The following is a 14,039-nucleotide window of genomic DNA, read 5'->3' as shown; positions in this document are numbered from 1 at the left end:
ATCAGATAAAATTGTTACCCACCTATAGTTACTTAGCAAACTGCAATGCTTCCTCATATGATTTTTAGTGTCCTGTTGAATCGCTCAATTATGCTGGCTTTCAAACACTGTATGTGGAATAATGTCGAATATTATGCTGGTTCATTAATTTGGTGAATATGGAATTGTAAAATTATTTTCCTCTGCCTGTCTGTAAGTGATGGGGTATTCTGCCTTGCTCAGAAATAAACTTAAAGGCCTTGGAGACACAAGCCCCAGTTTTAGATTTCAGAGGAACAGTCCAAGCATATTTGATAAAAGTGTATATTACAGTGAGCAAATTCTTAAAACCATGACTTTCCTATTCACATTTTTCAAATTTCCTGTGCTCATATCAACCTGATCTGTTTGCCAGAGATTATCAATTCCTTTTGATACCACAGGCAGTCGCTTGTAGTTACAACGAGATGATCTGTGTAGTTCATTAAATATATATCTTGTCTAGACATTGAGTCTGGTGAGAGAAGATTACATAAAAGGGATTATCCCCTGGGTACAATTGTTTGACTTCAAATAATATTTGGTCATCAGTTTCGACAACAAAAACTGACAATTGTTCATCCTCGTGTATCTTATATGTGTTGGTGGTATTGTCCCAAGATGCTATTGGTATTTGAAGTGCTCTGAACACACCATCTTTTCTCTGTATGGTGAAGAGTAGCACTTCAGATTATTTTCCCTTTTTCAAATATCCAAACTTCTGAAACCGAAAAGTACTACTAAGAAAAATTGATGAGTCTGTGTGTAGGGATATAATTTGTAACTATTACCAGCGTTAATGTATGTCCAGTGTCATCGAGTATTTGAAACATTGTGAAGCCTGACAATCTCGACGAAGATGAATTTACTAGATTCTGCTTCATAGAATCTCCTTAGCACTAGTTCCAGGTATTCGCCTATTGTACGAACAACCTCGTCGTAGCTAGGTGTGATTTCCACATCAAGCAATTGATTAAATTGCTCTTTCAAATCATGTGGCTGATTCTTGATGTGTTTCTATGGTCTTCATTTAAAGCTTGATGTTCGAGATAATCTACTGTAAGTTCTCCACAAGCCTAAATTTCGAGCCCGGCCTGGAGTGATCATGTACTTGGCTTCTGTTTTCCATAAACAGTAAGTGGAGTTCACTGACAATCTGGTTGGTGTGCAATGTGGCAATAGTTTCTCAAATTTGTACAATTTCCACCTGGATGTTTTTGATATACTCGGATTTGAGTATTCGATTCACTGCTCTTTTCAAAGCTCTCAGTTCCTGAGAAGTAGGTAAGCTAGTATTCTGGAGGGTTGTCAGAGATTCTTTCACGCCATCTAATTCGGTGGCATTGGCTACAGTACTCAGGACATCTTGGAGTTTATTGTGTCATTTTGTGTAGGTATCGATAGCTGCACTGTTTCCAATATGTTCTGTATATCATCTATCAAATGATGAAATGAAATTTTTCGGATTCATTGTTCAGATTTTCCAGCTTAGTAATCTGCTGTTGGATTATGCTCAGAGTTTCGTTGATCTCAGGTAATTTTGACTCCAGTGTTTTCTGGACACTCGTCAGGGCCTACCCGATGGCGCAGTGGTAGCGTCGTTGCATTGTAATCAAGGGGTCCCGGGTTCGATTCCCGATGGAGGCACATAGTGGTTCGGATCCCACTTTAAACTGTAGGTCCAGTCCCGATTAGCCTTACTGTGCACAAAATGGACTTAAAACAACAAATCAATCAAATCAAACTGGACACTCGTCAGTTCATTTTTCATGGTTTCCAGAGTATCCTCGATGTGGGCTAGGGTACTTTAGTATTTCTGAAATCCTCGTAAGTCTCAAGCTGGAGTTTGATGTTGGTAACATTGCAAGCTATGGCATTGTGTTCGCTGGAGGAGAGCAGATTCTATACATTAAATTTTCCAATATTTGAAGTTTGGCTTGCACAGTTATGGCAGTGTGCAGCTCATCTGTTTGTAGTTCGATTTTTATATTTTCCAGTGATCGAAACTGCTCTCGAAAATCAGCAATTACACTTTCATAATCCTCTTTAGTTTTCATACTCTGGATGATGGCTTGTAGTTATGTACGAATACTGTCTGTTTGATCATTCAATTGTTGTAACAGTTGCTCAGCATTAGAATATGAGCTTCGTCGGAATCTCTCAAGGACATTTTTTAATTTGCTTATACTTTCCTCTCAATTTTGAAGATTGTCAATTGAAGCCAAATTAGTGTATTTTTGCAGTAGGGATTTAAGTTTATCATCAATTTTGAGAATAGCATCCAGACACTGAGGCTGGAAGCAGGCAATCTCGTATCGAAGACTGGAGTTGAGAGTTTCCTGTAATGCTCACAGATCAGTAAGTAACTCTATATACAATCATTTGCAATTATATAATATGTAGTGAAAGTATCCATCTCATCATATTTGATGCGATATATATTACCCCCAGTAAAATGTTTATCTCAGCCATGTACTCAGGATTTATTGTAAATTGTAGTATCCCACCAGTATGGAATTTGCAATAATTTAGATTGTTTTTGAAGATATAAAATATCTTACCAGTATCGTGATTCTATTCTGTTAGGATACTGTTCAAGTGGATAATTAGCAGTCCATTTAGTTAGACAAGAGATCAGTGAGTTTTGGTGCGCCATCCGAGCAGGCATTTCCATAGCTTGTTTTCTAAACCCAAACACACTCATGGATACTTTATTGGCAAATATCACATTGGTTGTCATGTGACTAACTAACTCTCTAGCCTTCTTAAACCCGAAGGTTCATGGCTGCAACAACACAGGCCTTCCATCTGTCCCTATCTTGAGCAAGATCTATATACTCTATCAAATCCCTGCCGATTTCCTTTAGGTCCATCTCAAAGTTGTCCTCCATCTTCGTCTTGGTCTTCCTACAGTTCTCTTACCATCATGTTCCCAACAAGAATCCCGTGAACTCCTCTTTCCTCTCCCATTCGTGCCACATGGTCTGCCCACCTAAGTCTTCTAGATTTAGTTATTCTAATAATATCTGAACATGAATACAAATTATGTAGTTCTAAATTATGTAACCTTCTCCACTCACCTGTCTCCTAATCCCTTTTAGGTCCAAAGATTTTTCTAAGTATCTTACTTTCAAATTCTCTCAAGTTATGTTCCTTTTTCAATGTAAGGGACCAAGTTTCACATCCATATAATACTACAGGCAAAATTACTGTTTTGTATATTTTAATTTTTAGTTTCTTAAATACGTAATAAACGAGAAGACAAAAGTTTATGAAGAGAGAAGGAACATGCATTTCCTGAATTAGGCCTACTTTTTATTTCCTTCTTAATATAATAATCATTTCATTGTATTACTCCTAAGTATTTGAATTTGGAAACAGGTTCAAACGAGTTGTTATCAATAATTAGATTTTGAGTATTACCTAACACTTGGTTACGGCCTGTAACCATATAATTAGTTTTCTCTTTGTTAACTTCCAAACCTATCTCTTTAGCAGTTTTGAAAATATTTTAGTATTATTCTTAATTGTATTTACATGAGTCATACCATTTAATTTTACCAACCGCGGGTTTAAATGTTTCTTCTCTGCCAATCTGTGCATTACAGTCACCTAACAGAATTTTCATATCAACGACTTGTTCTAACTCTGTATAAAAATCATCTTTAGTATTATCATCTTTATCTTCCGTTGGTACATGTATGTTTATTAAAATAATTTTACATCACCTACCCTGTAAAACTGCATATGATATCCTATCATTAATAAATTCTACTGTTTTAAAAGCCGAGATAATTCTATTATTTATGAAAAAGCCTGTTCCAAAATTATGATTTTCAGTACCACCATAGAAAAAAGTATAATTTTTAGTTTTACAATCCTCTTCTCTTGGCCACCTAACTTCCTGGACAGCTACTACATCTAATTTATACTCAACTATCTCATTAACTGTACACTGAAATGCCCCAGGCCGGTAAAGACTTAGAACATTCCAGGTGCCTAATTTAATATCCTTATTCCTAATGTAGATCTTATCCTTAGTCCAGTGACCTCCCAAAGTTGTCCTCACTCGGAGATCCGAATGGGGGACTATTTGACCTCCGGAATATTTTACCTTGGGAACATGCATGGCCTCTTATTGCTGTTTCTTGACATGTCTTTTTACAGTGCAGAGTTGTCAGCTCTACGCCTAACCCCCAATATGAATGGAGGACAGCACTTGTCGTTGGAAAGCGGATCCCTCGGCACCAACAATCTACACAGTAAAAATTTGTCATTCTTTGTATTTGTTTTAGCTTAATTTTGCTGAGTTGGCACCACTTTTAGTCTTAAGGCCAGACCAGTAAGTAAAAGAGTGGTGAGGAGGATGACGTAATAGGAAGTGCTCCGCAGCGATCTGCGCATATCAGGACTTAACTTGTCAGGCTATAGGTTCACTTCCATTTTGATTTTGTAAGTATCCAGTCCTTCGCGTTTGATTTACTTTATTTATAATACATTTGAATATAAAATAGTTAATGTTTATTGTAAGTTTTCATTAATATTTTATGTTTATGAAAAAGTAGGCAATGTCCAATCTGTGTTCTTTTGGATTGTCCTTTTGGGTGCTATATTCACCTTTTAGCTGCACTGCTTCAGGTTAAGGTAACAGAGGTACTTTACTTCACTATAGCACATCTCCGCTGGCTAAAGTAACAGAAAACATACATACACAACATAATATTCATAAACCATGCAAAAATTTTCACTTTTTAGCACAGGTACAGAGGTGCAAGAGTACCACTTAATCTTTTTATGTTCGCAATATTAGGCAAGAACTTGCATGGTTGCCATCTCCCAGGCGATAGTGATCCCATGGTAATGTGTATCTCACATGATAGAATCTGTCTCTTATCGTCCTCTGAATCCAGGGCAATTTTCTTCACTTTATTTGTGGTCAATATATGATTGACACTTTGGATTCTCCTCTCCTCCCTCAGATTGGAAGACCTAGTTGTGAGGCAGTCGTAATAATCATCAAAGGGGAGTTTGTTCTCAACAATGGTTCTAATTACTCCCTTAGCTTTTTTGATTGTGTCTCCCTCCGATCTAATTGCATATATCTTTGCTCGCAATACAAGAAACTAATAATATCATTACTTTTCTCATCTTTTAGTTTGCCTGGCACCTTATTGTTGTGGGAAGAAATACCAAAACTGTAGGGGTATGAAGATGTGTCAAAATAGTCAAGCAACTCAGGATGCTTTATGTCCTTAAAAAGATTAAATGTTTTGATATATATAAAACTATCTGTATCCATATACAGAAGAGAGGGGCTATTTTTATAAAAAGGCTTCATTGCATCATAGTGGAGCTGCATCATGTGTAGCTTAGACATATCCAGAATTGTGGCTCCCACATAGATTGGTGTGTCGAATTTGATCCATGGCATCTCCATTTAGAAGAGTTACACATCTTCATGATATATTGTACGCAATTTAAATTTTGGATCTGCAACCAATTTTAACATTTTTTTGGATCAGAGACCAGCCTCACATCTACGGATTTCCTAATATTCTCCATGGTCTTACCATAGACTGCATTATTCATTCATTTATAGAAATCCCTATATAAATTTGAAGTTGCAACTGTTCTGTGTCTTGTGTTGGTTTCAATATAAGGCCTCAACCACTCCAAATGATTGAATCTAAGAATTCTCCGAATTTCCCCATCAAAAAATTGAGATTCATTAGACTCAAGAGTCATTAGAAGCTTCTTCTGTTTTGAATAGGGTGGACACTTTAACTCGGGAGCTGGTGGAAAATCAATCAAAAACAGATTGTGCAAATTATAAGGGAAATCAAGATCCACCTCAGCAAAGAAATTTGATTTAGTATCATCCAAATTTTGTACATCTATTGATGTGGTATGTATCCACTCTAAATCACCATAGGGGAATTTCTGCATCATCGAACAACCATACAAATTATTCACATCAACATAGAATATGTACCTGAAGGGTTCATCTGGATTATATTCTGTCATGTGTGTATTATTGGCTATTGCAAATCTCTGTGTGCATTGCACCATGTCCCCGCATACAGCTCTTTCTATGAAAAGAAGCATGTCCACGTCCGAAATCAGCTCCAGTTCGATTTTTGTTTTGAGCAACATAGCCGACCAAGCCAACCCAGGGAGACTGTAAAAATGTGCTGGGTCCAATTTATAGATATCCATGGACAACGTCATCAGGATCTGAATAGTTGAATGGTTTGAGAAATGCCTCAAAATCTGCTATTAATATAGCTGGATGCTCCAACAGGGCCTTATGTTGTTTGAATTTCTCGACCTCTTTCGGTTTGGGCATAACCACCATACGCACAGCCTTGTCTTCACCACAGTATCGTTTAGGCTCATCAAGTTTCTGGTTAGCAATTTCTTGGTTATTAAATTTGACATAATTTTGTTGAATACGATTATCATATGTGGTTAAGCATCTATGACAAGTCTTAAAATTCCCATCATGTTTGGTTATTTGACTTCTAACCAGACGAGAGAAACTGCGAATATGAGAGTAATGGAAATTTTTGTTATCTAAAATAAGTAACAAATCAATAACAGTAGCATTATCATTATTGACGGTGCTTATTCTGAGGGGATATCCAAAATTATACTCTGTATAGGCATATACATTGATTGCAAAGGGTTATTTTACTTGTTTTTCAAAATTTGTATATCAGATATAGCAACAGGATACTCAATACCCGACATAGCATGCTCAAACTTTGTCTCATACTGCATATAATGATGAACTAGCTCTGGATTGTTTTTTTCTTTGAACTGGGTTAAGTTTCGCCAAGACACGCCACAGAAAACACTTATCGTCATTTTTTATATTGACCACTGTCTTGTTGTTCTGAATATCCACTGGAAGAGGAACATAGGTAGAAGCAGAGAGAGATGAGAATTGACTTATTTTCAGTTCCAGTTTTCTGAGCAATGTGTTCATAAGCTGGCCATAGATTTGTTCCAAATTATATATATCACTCAAATATAACGTCTGGGTGTTATAAGAATGGCAAAATATATGATATGTTTCATCAGGTTTTGCATATTCAGAGGATAGAGTAGTATTGAACTTGATAGATTCATTTTTAAGTTTATTTCTCAAGAGTTCTATTATTGAATATTTTATGTTCTTGAAGTAATTTTTGATATCACAGCATGGCTCCGATTCAAAGGAGTAATCATTGAGTCGACTATCGAAAGCTATAACACTAGTTGTGATCTATGATCTACTTTGATTTGGTTCAGGACCATCAGTTGGAGCTATATCTGCTTCTGTTTTTCTAGAATTGTTCTGGCTAGTTGATGGTTGAGATTTGCAACTCTTCTTCTTATGTTTGTTCAGATGGGTTATGCTAATATGATTTCCACAATCTGAACAGGGTTGGGTTGGTAATATAGGATTTTTTTGGTTGACCAGTGCATATTGCTTGGTGTTTTGATAAATTTGTTTTAGATATGAATTTACCACAATTGTGGCTTTCAGTTTTATGAGAGGGATTTGCCATTGTTTTTATTTGGTATTTGTATATAAATTTCTCTCGATACACTACAACCCTAGAGGGTGTCAATATTTCAATCTCACTTGGATATAATATATTTAGAACAAACACTTTTAAAAATTGAATAGAAAGTAATCTGTGCTTACGTATATCAAGAATAGTAAACTATTTTAGGTATTGGTTAGCAAAATACTTTTGGGTACTAGTTTTTATACGTATATATATAGAGAGAGACCATACAGACCAACCTTGGCAATATTGAGCATTAGAGCATTAGAGCTTCTACAGTGACTGTGCACCAGCTCTTCAAGCAATCTTATTCAGTTTTGGTTAAATCTAAGTAAGCTCAAGCAATACAAATTGTCCAGCCAAGATGAAATTTTAGACATGTCTGTGTACGTGAATATTTTCTCCACCATACATAATTGCATTCTTAAATAAGAAGCACAGTAGTTAAATTAAAGGACAAACTCTATGTAGCAACAGGGTCCTTTACTACTCAGTCAACTTGTCTCCTACCCAGACTGTATAGTAATAATATCAATAAGAACAGTATCTAGCAGCTTTGTGTGCTTGAGCTTATTTAGATTCCACCAATAGTGATTCAGCTCTCTTGCTATGTTCGTGAATATTTGTTTCCAGCAGTAGTATGTGAAAACTATAGACCCAGACCCAAACAAGTCAAATTTAACCCTCTACATGAAAGATGTAGGACTATACCCTAACAAGTCACATTTAACAAGCAATTATTCCTCTACAAAGAAATTTACCATCTCTCTTAATTTACTAGGCCACAACATTGCTTAAAAATTGTTAACCTAGGTCAGGATTTTCAAATATAAATTAGTTACCCTAGGTCAGTAATAACCTACCTTCACTTGAGAGTTGTTTATCTAGGTCAGGATTTTCAGATATAAATAGTTACCCTAGGTCAGTGATAACCTACCTCAAATTGAGAATTGTTAACCTAGATTCTCATATATAAATTGGTTACCCTAGGTTACTGATAACCTACCTAAAGTTGAAAATTGTTAACCTAGATCAGTATTTTTGTATATAAATTGTTGACTAGACTCCTGTGACTTGAATGTTCACTTGACTTGACTACTTGACTTACTCTTCACTTGACTCTCTACTTGACTACTTGACCTGACTCTTTACTTGACTTGACTACTTGACTTACTCTTCACTTGATTCTTTACTTGTTTATTTACTTGACTACTTCACTTCAATACTTGACTTACACTTCACTTGACTACTTGACTACTTCACTTACTCTTCACTTGTCCGTTTATTTGATTATTCACTTGACTACTCGACTTGACTATTTATCTCTTCACTTGAATTGACTACTTGACTTGACTCTTCACTTGACTGCTTGACTTGACTCTTCTATTAAATATTTACTTGACTCCCGTGACTTGACCCTCTAAGTGATTCTTTACTTGAGTTGATTACTTAATTTGAGTATTTGACTTCACTACTTGACTTGCCTCTTCACTTGACTCTATACTTCACTTTTCAGTTCACTCTTTACTTGGCTTGACTGACTTGACCGTTTACTTAACCCATTACTTGATTCTTTACTTGACTCCTGTGACTTGACTTCACTTGATTTGACTACTTGACTTAACTCTTGACTTAACTCTTTACTTGACTCTTGTCACTTAACTCTTCAATTGACTCTTTACTTGACTCTACTTGACTCTCTATTTGACTTTTCACTTGACTCTTTACTTTACTTTTTACTTGACTCTTCACTTGACTTCTGTGACTTGACTCACTTGAAACCTATAATTAAATACTAATAAATAAGATACATTTGTGTAAGTTGGTGTTATAACGTATTTCATATTTCTGTATTTGTATGGTTTATTTGTAAATATAAAAAAATCTACTGGGTGAAAATATTCAAAGTCCCAGTGTCTGTCAGTTAGAGGAGACAAAAAAATAACAAAACTCATAGAGTTTCTACTGGGTGAAAATATTCAAAGTCCCAAGTCTCTTAGAGGAGACAGAAAACAAGCCAGAAAAAGCAAAGTCCCGTTGGAAAGTATTGTTACAAGTTGTGCTTCTTTCTGTAAATGTAAATTTCAATATTAATCAATAATAACCTTGAACTCGTCCAGGAATAGACAGTAGGGATATTCTACTCAGGATCAATACCGTGTGCACATCTAGACAATCAATAACTCAGTTCTAACAATACTGCAGGGTGTTCCAAAAATTGCAGCGTCGTATAACATCGGTACCTGGAGGAAACCCTGGGGGTTAAAGGCGGTCAGGGGCGTGGTGCTGATCACATTACCCCCACTCACGACCGGATGAAGAAAGTGTGGGGCGTTACCCCCACACCCCCTATACGCCCTCATGGTGTGGTGCTAAGCACAGGGGAACACTTTACCTTTTTTTACCTTTTGTTTCAAAAATTATATCCATTTTCTTAATACTAATACCCAAGTATTCAGAGTACATATAAAGTTTCTATAAGCAAAGCAGGGTGTCACAAAAATAACTAGTACAAGTAGTCAGTAATTTCATATCTAAGGATCTACCTTGTCACCAAACCAAAATTCATTTACCATTTTCAAACAGGACCTAGCCACCTGGCTGTGACACTGCTCGGAGCATAAGCTAAGTACACTCTCTACCAATCAACAGGAGGTCACATGATCCTGAGAATAGAACATTCCCAAGCCAGATATTCAGAAATTTGAGCTCTTGATACTCACCCTAGTATGAGAGTTTAGATTTCGTAGTCTGGTTAGGCAGTTTGTTACACTTATAGGTTAGCTAAATCCACCACAAGATATGAAAATATAGCTTCATTTTAGTCAAAATAGGCCCTAGTCTCAATTGACCTTGTACAATGTCGCAGAACTGTTCAATTTCTTCTACTTTCCATTTATTTATATTTTCAGATGTATATCCATCCCTCGACTGCAAAACAGTAATTCTCAAATTTTGTATGTTTATGGGTTGTCGAGTTTTATGGAAATTACGTATATCATTATCGTACTTGTTAAAACGGCGTTCCACTCTCTCTCTCTCTCTCTCTCTCTCTTTCTCTCTCTCCCTCTCTCTCTGTCTCTCTCGCTCTCGCTCTCTCTCTGAATATATTGATGTGGGTGTACGTGTGAAAAAGGGAGGGACACAAAGAGGAAGAGAGTGACAGAGAAGAGAGACTTGTAGAATCAGAGTGAGAAAAGAAATAAAAGAAAAGATGAGAAAAGATATTGATAAAATAATATGGTGAGAAAAGGGATAGAGAGAAGAAAAAGTAAAGAGAGACAGAAAATAGAAAAGAGCTATAATGGAGACAGAGAAAGGAAAAGAGTGGGAAAAGAAACAGAGAAAAGAAAATAGCGGGAAGGTATAAAGAAGAGAAAATTGTGAGAAAAGACATAGAGAAGACAATAAGTGAGAAAAGGTGTAGAGAAAGAAAAGTGTGATAAAGAGATAGAGAAAAGAAGAGAGTGACACAAGAGACAGAGAAGAGAGATGTGTGATAGAGGAGACAGAGGAAGGAAAATAGTGAGAAAAGAGACAGAAAAAAAAGAAGAGAAGAAGACATAAAGAAAAAATAGTGAAAAAAGAAAAGGGAAAGAGATAGAGAAGACAAGAGAGTGAGAACATGTATAGAGAAGGTAAATTGTGATTAAAGAGATAGAGAAAAGAGGAGAGTGAGAAAAGACAGAGAACAGCAAAGAAAGATGAGAGAGAGATAGAAAAGAAGAGTGTGAAAAGATATATAGAAAAGAGCTGGAGAAAAGATAAGAATGAGAAAAGAGACAAGGAAAAGAGTGTGAAAAAAGACAGAGAAAAGAAAGAGTGAGAAAAGAGACGGAGAAAAGAAAAGAGTGAGAAAAGAGACGGATAAAAGTAAAGAGTGAGAAAACAGACGGAGAAAAGTAAGGAGTGAGGAAGGGACAGAGAAAAGAAAAATGAGGAAGAGAGAAAAAAATAAAATAGTAAGGAAGAGCTAGAGAAAACAAATAACTGCGAAAAGAGACAGAAAAGAAAAGACTGAGGAAGAGATTGTGAAAATAACAGAATGGAATGACGGAGTAAGTTGAAACAACATTGATCGACAGAGAAACAGAGAGAGAGAGAGGGAGAGAGAGAGAGAGAGAGAGAGCAAGGAAAAGCGTGACAGTGGTGAAGATGAATAGGGGGCTAGACAGTAAAAAATTAGCAGCATTAAGCATCTATTTATTTCAACAATAAAAACTGACATTACCTTTTCCACCTCTTCCATATCCAATTATCACATCCGTGCAGTTGCATAATTTCATTTTGGGTTCAGCTCTGCACTGAGCAATGCAGGCTGAATAACTGTAGTACTTGTAAGCCCACATCCCTTCGTTCTCTTCTGGAAATCTGCAATTTCTGAACTCTGCTGGTATCGTTCGAACCTCTTCGTCAGCTATTTCGTCGGTAAGTACGAAAACTGCAAATCCATATTTCGAAACCGTATTGGAATGTGCAACAAATGATGACCCAAAACCACGTTGCAAGGGAACTTCGTATGGTGCCAATAAGTATGACTAAAAAATATTAATATTAAAATATAGTTTAAAATTATTGCCAAAGAGAGTTTCTTTTCTCACGAAATGAAGTTAAGAATTACCAATATGATGGGAAAGATATGTGCTTACTTATTTATGACAAGCTTAAAATGTAGAAGGTAACTGTTTCGAATGTGTCATGATTTCACAAGTTAAAGACTACAATATGTAAGTTTCGTAGAATACTGGTAATTAGTGTAAAGTTATAGCCAGTCATTAGCTTAGCGAGTGAACAACATTGGACAAATCTTATAACAAAAGTTGGTTCTCGTTAAGCTATATAAATATAATTATCTACATGCTAAAGATACGTGCGTAAATAAGCAAGATATTACGGGACGAAAATGGAGGCATCTGCGCCATGTAAGGCGCTATCTCGGCCCAGAGTCAAAATGAACGCACTGTATTTTCCCATAGTAAACACTATTTGAGAAAATATGGTGCAAGAAATAGCTTAGGCCTGCATCCGCAATTCACGGCGATCACACACTCCTCGTTTGTGGACCACATCAGTGGTGATCTCACCAGCAGACAACTGAGCAAGATTGACTCCAAACAAACTCTTCGCGTGGTTTCTTCCTATGCGATAGCATTGGAAAAATCCATCGCAAGGGGAAACTTTTAAAATTGTGGCAGCAGTTGTGAAACAAAATTGTATCGAACATAAATTTAATGATGAGATTTCGGAGAATACGTGTATTAAGGAAATCGTATATTTTGAAAGAGAATCGAGCCATTCGCTTTACTAGATTTCTCACTGCAGCGTACGACTGGGGGGAGGGGGGTGACTTCCTTTGCACTCAGCAAAACAGGAAGTGCAAATTTTGGACCAGGCTACCTTCACCGGTATGTTACTAGTGTTAACATAGTATGCCAGAATGTCAAGTAAGGTTTTTGAGTTACAAGCCGAAATATCTCTAAACCCTAGTAAAAATATTAACTGTTGCATAATTAGAAGTCCTAAAAAACATAGTAAATCCAAAATGTTTCACTGTTAACATTTTATATCTTATAGAGAACATTACAACAAAAATCATGACACTACTATCATACACGGTGTCTCACTCGAAGGTAGTTCCGAAAAGTGCCAGTTCTAGTTAAAAAGCCAGGCGGAAATAAAACGAGAAAACGATATTTCCTACCTGTGAGTGTGAGAAATAGGAGTCGAGGTGCGTCCAAACATGATTGAACACAGCGCTCTGTATTCTTGATAGTGGCAACCTGAAAATATAAAACCTAGATCTCGCGCCGAATGTTCTTCCGTAAATTTTCCAGTGTACTTCATTTGTTCAGGTACACACACCCTTTTGGTGATTTCAAATCGGGCGACCTTGGAGGCCATATAAATTTTGAAATGACTCTACCGGGAAAGAAAGATTCAATCTCAGCTATTCATGCGGCAAAGTTGTGGCTTTTCGCACCATCCTGCTTATAACAACCCAGGCTGAGTTCCACGTCGTCTATTTGGTTCACAAAAGCCTGGAACATTTCAATATGTAGATACACCGTCTCGAAAATGTGTGGAACAAGGCCGCGCACAACGAAAGAAAAGGGGAGAAAGCGAGTGCGGAGCAAAGTAGTGCACGCAAATGGCTTGTGTAGCTCTTGTCTCTTCTTACGGTGGGCGGCCTACATGCTGGTAAGGGAAGTGGGAAGCGGAAACGACCAATCCAGCGCAATGAGAAACACAGCCGCCTGTAGAAAGAGTGGCGCGCAGCACCTCCTCCCGCGACGTCGTAACTCTCTGCGCTACCGCTGTTATCTGGTTGGTCTGCGGCTCATTCCCCTCTCCCCACTTCCCTTGCCAGCATATAGGCCGCCCGCCGTAAGAATAGACAAGAGCTACAGCTAGACTCATTTCCTATTTCACGAGTTTATTGGTCGAGCCACCTGGGGTACAACTTGC

At 37.0% G+C, this 14,039-nt stretch overlaps 1 protein-coding gene across 1 annotated transcript in view; it reads right to left on the bottom strand.

Annotated features, from left to right (window-relative positions):
• The window catches only part of LOC145991772 (bile acid-sensitive ion channel-like), a 67,098-nt gene extending 55,107 nt beyond the window's left edge, over positions 1-11,991 (bottom strand). The window contains exon 1 of the mRNA XM_083127823.1: positions 11,806-11,991. Within this exon, the coding sequence (XP_082983949.1) occupies positions 11,806-11,923 (118 nt within the window). The 5' untranslated portion in view covers positions 11,924-11,991. The remainder of the gene's footprint in view (positions 1-11,805) is intronic.
• Between the last annotated feature and the right edge of the window lie 2,048 nt (positions 11,992-14,039).

This window comes from Lepisma saccharinum, chromosome 8 (genome assembly GCF_977018435.1).
Source record: "Lepisma saccharinum chromosome 8, izLepSacc3.1, whole genome shotgun sequence".
NCBI classification, from domain to species: domain Eukaryota; kingdom Metazoa; phylum Arthropoda; class Insecta; order Zygentoma; family Lepismatidae; genus Lepisma; species Lepisma saccharinum.
The sequence above is the reverse complement of the archived record's forward strand: the minus strand, read 5'-3'. Positions and strand labels throughout refer to the sequence as shown.